A 13,923-nucleotide genomic window follows, 5' to 3' on the forward strand; every position below is an offset into this window, starting at 1 on the left:
GTGTGTCAAAACACAAAAAACACAATGAACACCAGGATTTATAGGCACACAGTAGAGGAACTTTTATTCTAAACGTAACAAAAGTTTACATGAAGCAGCTTTTTGAAGAAATACAGTACATCACCATCAGTTTCTCTGGTTTTGCCTTTTCATACATGGTATATATGATTGGGATTTTTTTTCCTAACTCCAGAAACATATGAAAATATAATTTAATGCACTTAACACATGACAATACATTCACTGTACACTATATCAAAGACTTTCCTCCATACTGGCAGTACAATACTGTCACAACAGTTCCTTAACACTAACATCCATGCAGTGACGATGTTACCTAGTGGCTCATTATTCACAAATGAGCAATGTAGACGTTGCTCCTCAGCTCTGAAGGCGTTTCGCCTCGTTTCCGTCTCGCACCACACACACCGGAAACGAGAGACCGGGGAAAGAAAATGCTAATTTGTTGGCAACCTGTTACAAAAAGTGCTTGAATCCCTCAAGGAAAAACCGCGAGGACAACTGCTCTCATCATTAAGGAACGAGAATAAGAGCTTCAGGAACAACGACACGCTGAGTTCCCATGATCCCATCAAACCGCATAAATACTATGAGAACACGTGGGCAGGACTGTGGTGCTGAAATGCTTTCAAACGTCACCTGAGATCATCCTCTGTTGCTCACACAAGTGTTTGCAGAAAAAAAGGATGAGAAAATAAGGCTAGTAATACTTGTGATATGAAAAGAAGGTGACCGAACCCGACCACTGATTATTAACAGCAAACCTGATGGAGAATGAAATGTACAAATGTTGTGACACTACCCACATCCTGATCTCAATTGCCTCCGTCACATTTTTTTTGGCTCATACGAGACCGAGGCAGACAACCGGCGCCTCATCTCTCCACACACACGTTTCTATCTTTCCTTGGTTTCTTGTAACGTTGCGCTGCCTTTAAAGGCGGACGCCCTACTGCACCTGCAAGGCTACTTGTGACGCCGTGTGGCCATTCTCTAGCCTACATCCTTATCAATGAGCACCATTTGAAAAAAAGAACTGGACAAATGGCACCCTAAATGTGCAAAATACAAAACTGAACTACTTAAGGATTGAATATACTGAATACAAAATAAGGATGAATAACAAGAATAATACATTTACTCCATGCAATCAAAAATAGTGTCATATAAGAGAGCGATTGACAGAGAGGGGGGGGCAGGGGGTTTGAGGAGGAGAGGAATGACGTGGAGTAAGAAACAGCCGCTGCTGGTGATGATGGTGCTGGGAAATGGCCTGACGGAGAGAGAGAGAGTGCTGGTCCCTCGCCGAGCCTCTACTGCTGCATCTTACGGAGGATGTCAGTGGAGACGGGCGGGTGGAAGTTGATGGTGTGGTGGCGGAGACCCTGAGACGTTTTGTAGCTCTTCCCACACCGGCACTTGAAGGGCTTGCGCACCCTTATCTGGGTTCGGTGGCCGTTCTTGGCGTGATACTTGATCCCGTTCACATTCTGTAACGAGGGAAGGGGAAATGAAACAAGCCGTCACTATCGACCAAAATCATTCATCAGAGTTTGAGCGTTAATATGCCATTAAATCAGATCTCCGGGTTTCTGGAAAAGATTGTCAAATTGATTCTGAAACCTGCAGGGATTTTATTTTAGTTTGAGCTACTGATAGGTGAGGCCTGTGTGAGGTTTGCTTTAATACAAAGGTGTTGGACGGGATCAAGGTAATTCTTATGTGCAGGGAAGCCAGGTTCCTCCAGACCACACAGAGACTTGGCTTGGTGCACATCCGGGGGGATTGTAACGCTGAACCAGAAAACATCCTTCGTTAAAAATAGTTGCCACAGTGGTGCAAGCAGGCTGTTGTCCAAATATCATACTGTGGCAGAAAGACCGGGGTGCCCGCAGGCTTTTGTCGTGCACTGCGTCTCTTTCATCATTTTTGGGCAAAAAAAAAGTGGTCACCAATAAACATAAAGAGTGTAGAGCGGGGGAAATAAAAATGTTTTCTTGTTAAAATCCTATCTCGTTCTCCCCTCAAGCCGCCCACCGCCTCAGACTAAGTCATCGCCCATAACCCTGTCATTCACGTCAGCGATGCAATTTTCTCAGGCTGCACATAATTTATCCCAACCACCGCGCCAGATGTGAGTGGAAAATCCTGTAAAACTCCACATTGCCGAAGTGGACGAGATGTATGTATTTATGTTGTTGGAACGCTCGACTGAGAACCATTTCCCAGAGCACAGCGGGGTATCCATGTTGGCTTTACATTCTCATTAATGCGAGCAAAAAGAATCACGCACCTCACACTTTGGACAACATGGATGCCTCAGGTCCTCTCGTGGCACAGTCAAAAATATTTCAAACTGTGGCGTTATGTTAAAGGGATTTGAATAAGAGGTGTGGAGTTAGACCTACCTTGTATCTCTTTTTACAGCCTGGCACAGGGCAGGCAAAAGGCTTCTCGTCTCCTCCGTTCATGCACATGGAGCTGAGGATCGACTCGGAGCTGATGGCGCTCTCTGTAGTCCACGATTCATCACTGTCCGACTCCTCAAAGTCCACGTCCTCTTCGTCACACTCGCTACCTGTGGGAGGGTCAGAGACATCACGTCAAACAAGTAGATGACTTAGGACGTCAACACCAGACGTGTGATAATACACAGGTCTCTTAGGAAGCTCTGATTTACTCGCGCTCTGTGAATCATCTCTGAAAACCCTTCGAGACAAGCGTGGATCTTTTCTCAGCATGCATAATTCTCATCCTTGTGTGTCACCGTGCTGATGCATGACTGAAATATGCCAATCGTGAGAAAGAATTTATACATTTTATTGAGGTCTTTGGGTCAATTAGCTGCAATTGTATTAGCGGTTAGATGAAGATGTGATGCTATAAAAATCCATTTTTCACAAAACGAGGACATGAGCATTTGGGGAAAACACGTTGGTCTGGAACACTGGAGGGAATCTGAGAAATTAAGTTTGAGAGCGGTCCATGATTCTGTGGCGCTTGAATTTGGAGTTAAATTACAAAGAAGTTTTCTCACGCCAAACATTCATCCTCGGTTGATGGACAATATCTGTACAATGAAGCGTCAAAGTAAATGTCATTCATAATTAGCAGTCCTCTAAACATTATTCCCTGGGAAATCTGTCAACATGTCTATCTATCTCTGTCTCAGTTAAAGAAGAAACAAAAAACAAACAGACAGAGATGAAAACATAACCACTGAACAAAACCAAGAAGGACAAATGAAGATATTTTTCAGACACTAAACAGATTAGTTGATTTCAGTTTCACTTAGTAAAACACAAGGTTTTAAAATCGTGTAATTTCCATCGACTTCTATAAATGGTGATAACATACAGCTTATATTTACCTCCCACAGTGAGTGAGCCACCCACTGTCTCCTAATGATCTGACAGGGGAAGCAGCCCTGTTTTATTTTGTATTTTTTGAATATGAACCCTTTGGAGGACAACAGCTGTTTCTCCACCCATTTCCACACTATGAGGCAGTCGCATTGTCTTCAGTGCTCCGCGTGTATTCCACTGCAACTAAAGTCTGGACAGACTCGCAGTGAGTGTGTGTTGGACGGTTACCTGTCGGCGTACTGCTGCGGAAGGAAGAGGAAGGCGTGATGGGTGGGGTGACTGGAGGCGTGAGGTTTCCACTGGTGTGGCGAGGCGGTGTGGAAACACTGCTGCGAGACAGATTTCCTGTCAGCGAGAGGGACAACTTGGGCTGCACCTTCTTCTTCTGGGCGTCGTGTTCTCGCCGCGCAGCATCTGTCATAAACCTGGCATTGTGGGAAACAGGTCGGGTCAAGGTTTCTCTTTCCATTCAGTGACCTGCTCTGATGTTCAGAGAGCTCCGGCATTAAAGGTCTGCTACTGTAGAACACGTGCCTGGAAAAAAAGTATCATTGGCTCCATTCCCATCAAAAATAAAAAACTTTCACCAAGGTTTATGATGGATAGTAAAGTCTCTGGTAAATGTCTATCATAAAAAATAAATGTTAACATAGACATTGTTACTGCTGAAGTGGAATTAACAAATTAAGTGATAACCACATCAACATGTGTTTGTGAGGGCAGGGAGACAGTGGCAGACCTTCTTGTACACTGGCTTGTTGCGTAAGGCTTTTAAAAACCACTATTCCAGCACCATATCAAAGACGACTGGGATGAACCCAGTGCAATAAAAATAAACCCAGCCGGCAAACACTGAAGCAATTCGTCGAAGCGATTCACCAGATGACATCTGACGTCGCTTGTAGTACCTCACAGGAACACTTGACATGGGAAGTAATACTCACTGATTCAGAGGACTCACCGACGTTAAATATATCAGATTTGGGTATATTTACAATAAATCTATATCGCTCATGTTGCTGTGGCTTAGGAGGTAGAGCGGGTTGTCTATTAACCGGAAGGTCGGCGGTTTGATCCCGGTCTACCCCTGTACCGTATGCTGATGTGTCCTTTGGAAAGATACTAAACACAAACATTTTCACCCTGATTGTGCCCCTTTGGACCCGATCTTTAATAAAGAAAGTGCTGCACATACCGTAGATGCACTGTATGTGTGTGTGGATGGGTGAATAGAAAAACTGTTCTGTAAAGATATACCGATAGTTTATTGTGTGAGGGTCGTGGTGAGGCTTGAGCCGATCCCAGCTCACTATGTGTGTGCAAGGTGGGATACACCATGCACTACTTTTAAAGTCGTCTTTGGACTGTGAGGGGAAGGCAGAGAACCCGGAGGAAAACCCACACCGACAAAGGGAGAACACACAAACTCAGGTTCAAACCCAGAGTTCATGAGTGAAACTGCCAGTTACAATTCTTTACCTGTTTATGTAGCTGAGGGCAACATATGTCGGCTGCTGCTGCTCCTGCTTCTCCAGAAGCCGGAGGTCTGTATCTGAGCAGGACAAGGAGACAGAGTAGGGGAATTAGACATTAAATATACCACAATAAAAACAAAGTTACAAGCCATTTTGTCTCAAAGTTTGCAGTTTTACATTTAGAGATGGGCGGTTGGACTTGTAGTCTGAGGATGAAACACACACTAATCCACAAATCTTCATGGACTTATCCCAACCAATCAGAAGTTTACAGTGACATGGATCCCTCACTGGCTTCTCATCCACCAACTGCAAACTTCTCTAGTAGTTTCACATTAAAAGGACACATGCCATAATAAATCCACTAATATGTATGATATAATATATAATAATACATCCACTAGGCCTTTATGTTGAAGTAAAACCTTTAGGAAACCTCCTGCATTAGATTACCAATGAATGTGTCGGCGTAGGTAAAGCCTAATAAAAATGATTTAGTGTAAGTAATGCAGTTACAGTTTGTTTAAATGCGCTGCACATGTACTGATGTCATGCTGGTTGGACTACAGTCACCACTGAGTGAAGTGACGCTGTAGGACCTCAACAATTTCTAGGCTGATTCTTTCTTTCCCTCATCGTTCCCTGAGAACTACACTACTTTTTATCGAAGATTCACAATAAGATAATTAACACATCCACTTCCCTCTATTTTTAATTTCCATAGCCCTTATTTTTGGAAAAGGCTGCTGTGCAGATGCCACATTTCTCCTACATGACCACACTTGACGCACACTGCGCTCCCCCACGCTGTGCACCAGACATTCATCTTGCTCAGCGGTGCTAAATGTACAACAATAGCCACATCTCCACACCCCGAGGAGAAGCGGGACTGACTTCAAACACCCTCCCCACTGCCGTCCATGTGGGAGAAGAGAGATGCCCCATAAAACAACAGTGTCTACCACATACCGGCTGAGTCTCCCTGTCTGCCTCTGACAGAGCTGTGAAAGACTGCTACCCCCAAGTGGTAAAGACTCACGCCTGTTTCCATCCGAGAGCTCACATGCCTGAGGCCACTAGTGACACTGAGAGTTAAGTGATGCTTTTTCATAGAACAGTGATGGTGAGGCAGCTTTAACAAACTTTATATGTTCAGTGAAAATAAGGAATAACGTTCAGTACTAGTTAATACATTTTTTCTTTTTTCTTTCTTAAAAAAAAAAAAGTCAACTTCTTAAAAACAAAAGGATATAGTGTAATTAAAGCTTTGGTTTAAGGGGTAAGCAACACCTTGACAAGCTTTAATAAAACCCTGAGTCATGCTCAATTATCACTTACGCAGCATTGGGCTTTTACTCCTCTTTTTTTGTTTGTTTCATGTTTGTTGGTCTGGTGCATAAAAACTAAGAACAGGTTTCAAATTAACTTCATATGTGCAGATGGAGAATTGAGAAGATTCTGGAGCTCTGTGCCTGAGGATGTCAGATAGGAACTTCACAACAAATACTCTAATTATGTGTGCAGGGGAAAGACCAGGACAGACGTGCAGATCCAGGATCCTTTCTTTTAATCACAGAAAGGGAAGTCTCTTTTTCAGCTGTTCTCCAGTAACAAATCGGGCTAAATACATGTAACTATCACCAATATGTAGCTGAGATCATCTGGATTCAGTAGATAATCAACAGTTAAGGGTCTAGGCAGAGGTATGTGCTCTACTGAGAGTATTTTAACATGTAATAGGGATACAGAAAAATCTATGGATGTGGTCAAATACTGTACAGACACCAACATTTATAGATCCAGCAACAAATACAAGTTGGATTCTTGTTGGTGTGTTTCCATACGTCTATTTTTCCCTCTAGTTCTAATGTTTCACAATAAAGATTCTGTGAGTTAATTTCACTCACATCTTTGTTAAGGGTTTCAACTTGATTTCATTTCTCTTTGGAAAGCCATAATAACAAATCCATGTCGAGTGGAAGATGAACAAAAGCTTGAAGTGTTTGAAATACACCAGTGGGGTATATAAATTCAGGATGCAGACACACACACCTGTGCACACATAACCATGCATAAAGGAAACACACAGCGCAGACTACACGCTGTATTTCAAGTGTCGGCTACCAGCTTGATTCAGTCATAGAGAAGGTGAAAGGTGACGCTGACCAGATAAACTCAAACCCCAACCACATTTAAGTATACACAAGAGAGTGCAGGTTTTAGAGGTCTAACAGAAAAGGAAGTTGACAAACCGATGTCAGTGTGACTTTAACACTGGTGTCAAAAGACACAGGGTGTCATCCACTCAGAGGTTCAGGCCGAGCCACTTGGTTGAGGATGAAATAGTGGCAGCTTTACGACACCGGCAGGTAGGCTGTAAGAACAGCTCTAACCTTAGCGCCTGCGGCTCAGGAGGTTTCTCTCAAGGCCGCAGTTGTAAGCAAGTGTTTCATTAACAGCGGATTTATCCCCAGCGAGAAGGATAGCACACCTCTCTCTACTCTCAAGTTAAAGTCCTGGAAACAGCAAGTGGGAAAGACACACTCATAACGTCACTATCCCCCTGCCAGAGCGGAGAGCACTCTGAGCTCTGTGTGCTGGTATGTGTGTGCGTGAGTGCACCAGAAATCCCTTCTAAGATCCCTAATGAGTCTCCAGAAGTGGAATGGCGGTCTGCTCACAGACCGCTCAAAGAGCATTGGATCAGTCTGTTCCCACACGCTGTAAATCACACACACCTCAAGTGGGGACTGGGGAGAAGGGGGCCTGCCGGGGCCAGTTCCCCCGGCAGACTTCTGCTATCCTTCTGGGGCCACCAGCAGTCAGGGACCTGGACGGAGGCGCCTTAAGTAGAGATGAGAACCCCTCTAATCATGCTACTCAGGTGGTCCACTTCGGTGGTCGACTATTAGAAGCCTTCTGAGAAGCAAACTTTGTGGTTCTTAATCCACCATCTCCAGTGCAGCACAGGCAAACAATCAGTTCCAAGCCCCAGGGACTGTTTACGTACAAGATGCCGAGTCAGGTATGGAATAGCACAAAAGAATCCAATTCAAAACATGTTTAATTAATTATGTATAATAAGGCTCGTTGTATTTAGACTATGTATTTCATACATATTAGTTTCTATTTTCAGAAAGTTTAAATCACAGTTATCCTCTGAGCTCTGTAGAGGCTAAAGATAAGCTGTAAAAAAAATGAAAGCTACAGGTTATAGATATTGTAGAGCAGAGTAATTCAAACACTCAGAGACACTGCGCTAAGTCTTAAACACTTTCCATTAGGAAAAATATTTAAATTGAAGTTTATAACAAGAGCTTTGTGTTAGACACGTTTGAAATGTGTTTCTTAACACCGTTGTTTAAACAAAGCTGCTGAGCCACAGTCTGCTTGAAGCTTTAGGATTTAGTTTGTTTTTACCGTCTTTGTGTGAAGCATGTGAGTGTTTAGTGAGTGAGTCTGTATCAGTGCAGAAAACATTATGGCATCACATGTTCTCATTAGTGATGCTACGTCGGCCTTCAAGAGGAAACCAAGGGACGATCACACGACCAACCTTCCTAAGGCAACAGAGGAAGTGACGCCTGCTGCCCTCTCCTAACGCCCTCCACGACCCTCTCTCTCCCCTACACACACACACAAACACACACACGCACCAGACACACAGCTCCCTCTCTCATTACCACCAGCGTCTGGCTCACCCATCCACCCTCATGGCCAAATGCACTGCAGGGTAGTGCGGAGTGGTGAGCATTATGGTGACATGTTTATGGCGGCTCTGAGCAGTGGGGGACATTACCAGGAGTGGTGGCACAGGTAATTCATTACGATGTGACCTCTGAGGAGGAAATGAAACAGAGTCGAGCTCCATGTGTAAGCTGCCTTTGCAGGTTACTGAAAAAACATGGGGCAGTTAAAAGTGATCTATCGTAAATAAATCCAGCACGGACAGCAAACTGAAAAATATACACACACACACAAACACACCGCTACGTATGCACGTCCACAAAGACACGTTTGTACAAATGCACAGATAAACAGGCACATACAAATATACACATATTCAATGCTGCTCAATGCATCTGTATACTTACTTACAACTTTTTTAGTTTTGAATACTCTGATAATGAATCAGTTTATGTGCCAAATGTCACGACATGGTGAGTTTCTCAAATCCTAAGAAAACTAAATAAACTGCTTTCTTCCTCTGACCAAGAGTCACAGACCTGAAGATATTCAGTTGGTGATGATTTGAAACAGAGACAAGCTGGAAAGTGGCAGAGCTGGGACTGTGAATGTTTGACACATTTTCTTTATAAAAATGATTGAAACGATAACTTAATAATTTAAAGTGTTGCAGATTAATTTGCTGTTGTTTGAATAACTCGTGAAAATAGGCTAACAATCATTTTTCAACATAAATACCAGTGTTTTTAAACTGATGGTCAGTTGTTTCCCATTTCTGAAAGGCTGCCACACGAGGACCAAACTTATTTATGAAAGTCCGAGAGAATTAAATGAAAACATTATGATTTTAAATGAAGGGTAAATCTATAAAACGTAAACAATCAAAAGTAACAAATAAATCGTGGGTCTGGTTCAGTTTTTTGCTCTTACACACCAATTTATGTCCAGTAGCTGTGAGAACCCCTCAGATCAGCAGCATTTGACATGGGACAACAGCAAGAGCCACGAAATGTAATACATCCAAGCCAAAAAAATATCCCGTTCGCTCTACATTAAACTACACTCCCATGTTGCGCTCAGTCGACACGGGCTGTGAATTATCTCCTATAAGAAATGTTTTATTGGGTACGGCAGCTCCTCGTGTTGCAGCCACCACACAGGAACAGGAGCGCTGGTGTCAGGGAAAACGGGGGAAATGTAATTAGGCCCACCAGGTGCACAGATCAGGAAACCAGTTACTGCTTCCCAAATTTATTACTTCCCCGCAGATTTTGAGGGGTGCGTACCCAAAACCTCCTAACTGGGCCTTCATTGAGGATTAGCAACAAACACAGCCATTGTTACAGAACCTCACACCCAAACTCTCACAGGTCTGAATAACACAGTCGCCATTTGCTTCTGGGCCACAGGAGCCTGGTCGCTCGGTGACAGAGTAAACATTTCAGTAGCTGTGTTTGTGCAGTTTTACACACGCCACGCAATCATACCGGAGCATGAGCAGATCTTACAGGCTAAACAACATGACTTAGATTCCGTGTTACAACTTTCCTCTGTTCCTTTTTTTGGGGGCTTATTAGCTTCTGTTCTCTTACAGTTTGCCGGGTTTGTTCACAAAGGTCTATGTGGACCACACAGAAACGTAACTGTGCTGTAAGGACGATGGAGGAAACAATACCTGATCCATTAGGAGTTTGTTTTTTAAGTAATGTGGGATGAATTAGATTTTTATTTTGAATTCAAACTTGAAATAAATGTAAAACCCTCAGAAAAACATAGCTGTTTTGCTAAATGTGTATGAGAAATATTAATTTTATATAACACTCTTATTTACCTGGGCAATAAAGCAATATTTATGATTATTGCAATGAATTTTTCTTTAACAGTAATATGACAAAAATATATATTGATATATTGATTATTAATTTTGTCAACAAAGGGGGAGGAGGTGTATAACATAATTGTTCGACCTAAGATTTATAACATGTTTCTCTGTTTATCTCTGTTGTTAAAGCAGATTTTAAAACCAAAACCTTCACTCATTAGCCAAAATCAGTCTTTAAACTTCAATATTGACTGATGTGAAAATATCTTAATATAATTATTGACCATATTATCCAGCCAGAGTATCCTTAATATTATCTATTATCTCTCTTAATAACGACTTCTGTTTTTCAAAAAATGTTCACGTATTGGAACAAGCCTGGTTACCGTATGAAACAATACACTGTGTTAATAACAATGAGCTGAGTTCTGGTTTGTAATATCAACAGTTATCTTTTATTGTAAACACCACGCATCACAAGAACGCTCCATCAACCCACAGCCGAGCAGCGCCACCCCTTGTTCACAGCCTGAACAGCAGGCCGGCTCGGGGGGGAAAACAGGGACAAGAATGTGTTCTTGTTTTCCAGGCGCCTAATTATAAAGGAGAGGGTGCTTTAAGCAGCAGGCCACCAGATGAGGAGGAAGACAGGCCAAATCAAGCACTCTCTCTGTAATTATGCTTCACAGGCACTTGGCATCACGTGCAAGATTTCGCACTCCTAAGAGCGGGCACGGGAGAGCGGACGGAGGAGGAGGGGGGGATGGCAGAGTTTTTCCACCCTGGGCCAACTAATTGGCTCATTATTCCCCAATAAGTCATTTGGAAGGATTTTTTTTTTCCAAGGCTAACACCTCGGACACATGCTCAGCACACAATCAGAGGGCAGAGGATATTAAAGCCAGTCAAGCAACAAACAAGAACAACAGAGACAGCTGGGCCTTGTCAGCTTCAATAATAAAAGTCTGAAATATAAGATTAGGAAACAGATGTAGGAGCTGAACGACTGTCAGACTGTGAGGAGGGAACTTAATTTCTACAATAAATGTACTAGTTCAAAGATAAAAATGCTTTAGGACCCTTTCTGAGTGACTTCTTCAAACACATGGATTCAGTAAAGTATAGTATGGAGGACCAAATCTCGCAATAACTAAGTAAACAAATAAAGTTTCAATATACAGTATAGGCTAAACCAATTGACTGTTTTGATCATTTATATATTTAATAATAAAGTAAATATTGCTTTAAACACATAACATATAACCAGAAATTAGAGCCCTTGAGGAAAGCCATGATATAAACTAAGAAATGTCACATCAATGAGTGAATAAAAACACAACTTTACACCTGTGCACACTAATATAAGTGTTGTGAGCACATGAGTTTCTTTTAGATTGTTCACATTGTTCTCCACTTCACAATCAAGTGCCACACAAGTTACTCAAACAGAAGTCTAAAATATATCATAAAGTAGCTAAGGCAAACAAACTGTGGTTTGATCCATAATAACGTTCTAATATCTACACAGGCAGTGATTGTTATTGTATTTCCCCACATGAGCTAGAGGTGGCGCTGTTTATTATGTTACAGCTTGATGTGCACTTATCATCATCTTTAAGCTGCTTGTATAATACATGTTACAAGCTGCTCTAAGTTTCCTTTGAAACCATTTTCGACCAAGTTACACTTATTATAGCTCATGACGCAAGGTCACATCCCCATGGCGACCAACACAGTCTCTAATGAATTCTCCAGGAGTTATTTATGGTAATTTGTTCCAACCAGTGACACACATCTGTCTTTTCACTGTCTCTCTTTTTCAAATCTACATCCATATGATCCAAGTTAAGTAATGAAATACACCCAGTTATCATGAATTTGTGGAAAAAATAACAGTTATACACTGATCTCCAGAGTGATTGTTATAATTAACTGACCACAAATGATGTTGACTGTTGTCATTTAACAGACGACACAAACGAAGGAAACAGGGGCATTTTGGACCTGTTTCCCGCCTATAAGTATGTCAGAGATCAAATATGGGCTTAATGTATATCCATCCTAATATAAGTATAAACTACATGTCTAACTTAAATTTTGGTCCAAATTCCAAATTTGAGTGTTATGTAAATCCAATTTGGCCAATTGAAAAACAATAACAAGAAAAAACACTATAGATTTTCAGTAGTATTGATAACAAGTAATTGTCACATATAATTAGCTCTGTCTATCTATCTATCCAGCTAGATCTTATTTCATATTCAATTCTTATGATATATATCTAAAAAATGTTAAGTGCACCGCATTTCTAAGTTAAAGTAAATAAATGAATATCAACAAAACATTTTTAAATAACAGTTAATGCTTTGCACAGTATTTACAGCCTGAAGCAAGATTGTAAAACTTTTACAAACAACCTTGACTGGACCCAAAATCTACAATTAGAAGATGCAACAATACACGTTGTTAAAGATAAGAGGACATGAAGGATTAAACTGAGCTGTATTCTCATTGTGAAGGAGTTGCAGCTGGAGTTAATCCAGGTGAAAGTTTAACCCCTGGGTTCGTGGTGAGTGAAACCTGCAGCGACTCGGTGACGGATGCTGCAAATGAACTCTGCTGTCGTGGCGATGACGCGAATCGATTATTGATTAGTTCTCCTCATCGGCTATCGCGGGCGGTAACTTCAGTCACGACGGCGGTGAGCGGTGCGCGGGCCTCCGGCCGCCGGCCGCCCGCACGAGCGAGCCGCCGGTGGTCGTCGCGCACACCAGCGGTTCCTCGGTGGTTCCGCGCCGCTCCGCCGGTGCCGCAGCCGTCGGAGGCTGGACGGAGACACGGCGATGACACGGAGACGCGGGCGGCGGAACACGCACCGCGATGTGTGCAAAAGGCGGGTCCGCCGCCACCACACCTAGCAACAGGGTTGTCAGGACGCAGGAAGTAACTCGCTAGCTCGCTAACTTAGCCGCTGTATGCTAACCCCAAACCTCGGCCATTGCAGCCCGTCGCGTAGCGGCTCTTACCGATGTGGTTGTCCTCGATGTGCACGATGAGCTCGGCCAGAGAGTCGAAGTGGAGTCCGCAGCCCCCGAACCTGCAAGCGTTGGAAAAGAAAGAAGCAGCGGCGATGCCTGTCATGGTCGCGGCTGCATTGGAAGTGGAGGCAGGCGGCGGCGGCAGCGGAGCAGCGGCGGCGGGGCAGCAGCGGGCGGACAGCGGTGTGAACAGCTGGAGCGGCGGGGGCGGTGCGGCTACTTCTCTGAGCTGCGTCAAAGCAGCGGGAGGGAGAGACACGCACACCGGAAGTCGAGCTCAGTGAGGTTTGGCCTCCATTAGAAACATCCAGTGTTTACACGGAGCATGCAGCCCCACAAACAGACACTGATTTGATCTCATAACTGTGAACTCGTGGATTTAGAGTTTTGTATTTAATAAATTATGTTTTGTCCCAAAAAATGAACACTGTGAATAAAGGTTAAACGATCAGGATAGTTCACCCAAAGTCACTCAAAAGGAAAATTCACTCAATACCTACTCACCAGTTTGCAGA

The 13,923-nt window shown here is 43.0% G+C and overlaps 1 protein-coding gene across 1 annotated transcript; it reads right to left on the minus strand.

The window, feature by feature from the left end:
* Nucleotides 1-21: 21 nt before the first annotated feature.
* Nucleotides 22-13,673, minus strand: jazf1b (JAZF zinc finger 1b). The gene is made up of 5 exons (XM_062398564.1): nucleotides 13,397-13,673; nucleotides 4,866-4,938; nucleotides 3,615-3,811; nucleotides 2,430-2,599; nucleotides 22-1,511 (listed from the first exon to the last, which is right to left on the minus strand). The coding sequence occupies exons 1-5, from the start codon at nucleotides 13,509-13,511 to the stop codon at nucleotides 1,335-1,337; spliced, it is 732 nt and encodes a 243-aa protein (XP_062254548.1). The 5' UTR covers nucleotides 13,512-13,673; the 3' UTR covers nucleotides 22-1,334.
* Between the last annotated feature and the right edge of the window lie 250 nt (nucleotides 13,674-13,923).

Source organism: Platichthys flesus, chromosome 11, assembly GCF_949316205.1.
Source record: "Platichthys flesus chromosome 11, fPlaFle2.1, whole genome shotgun sequence".
Classification (NCBI taxonomy): domain Eukaryota; kingdom Metazoa; phylum Chordata; class Actinopteri; order Pleuronectiformes; family Pleuronectidae; genus Platichthys; species Platichthys flesus.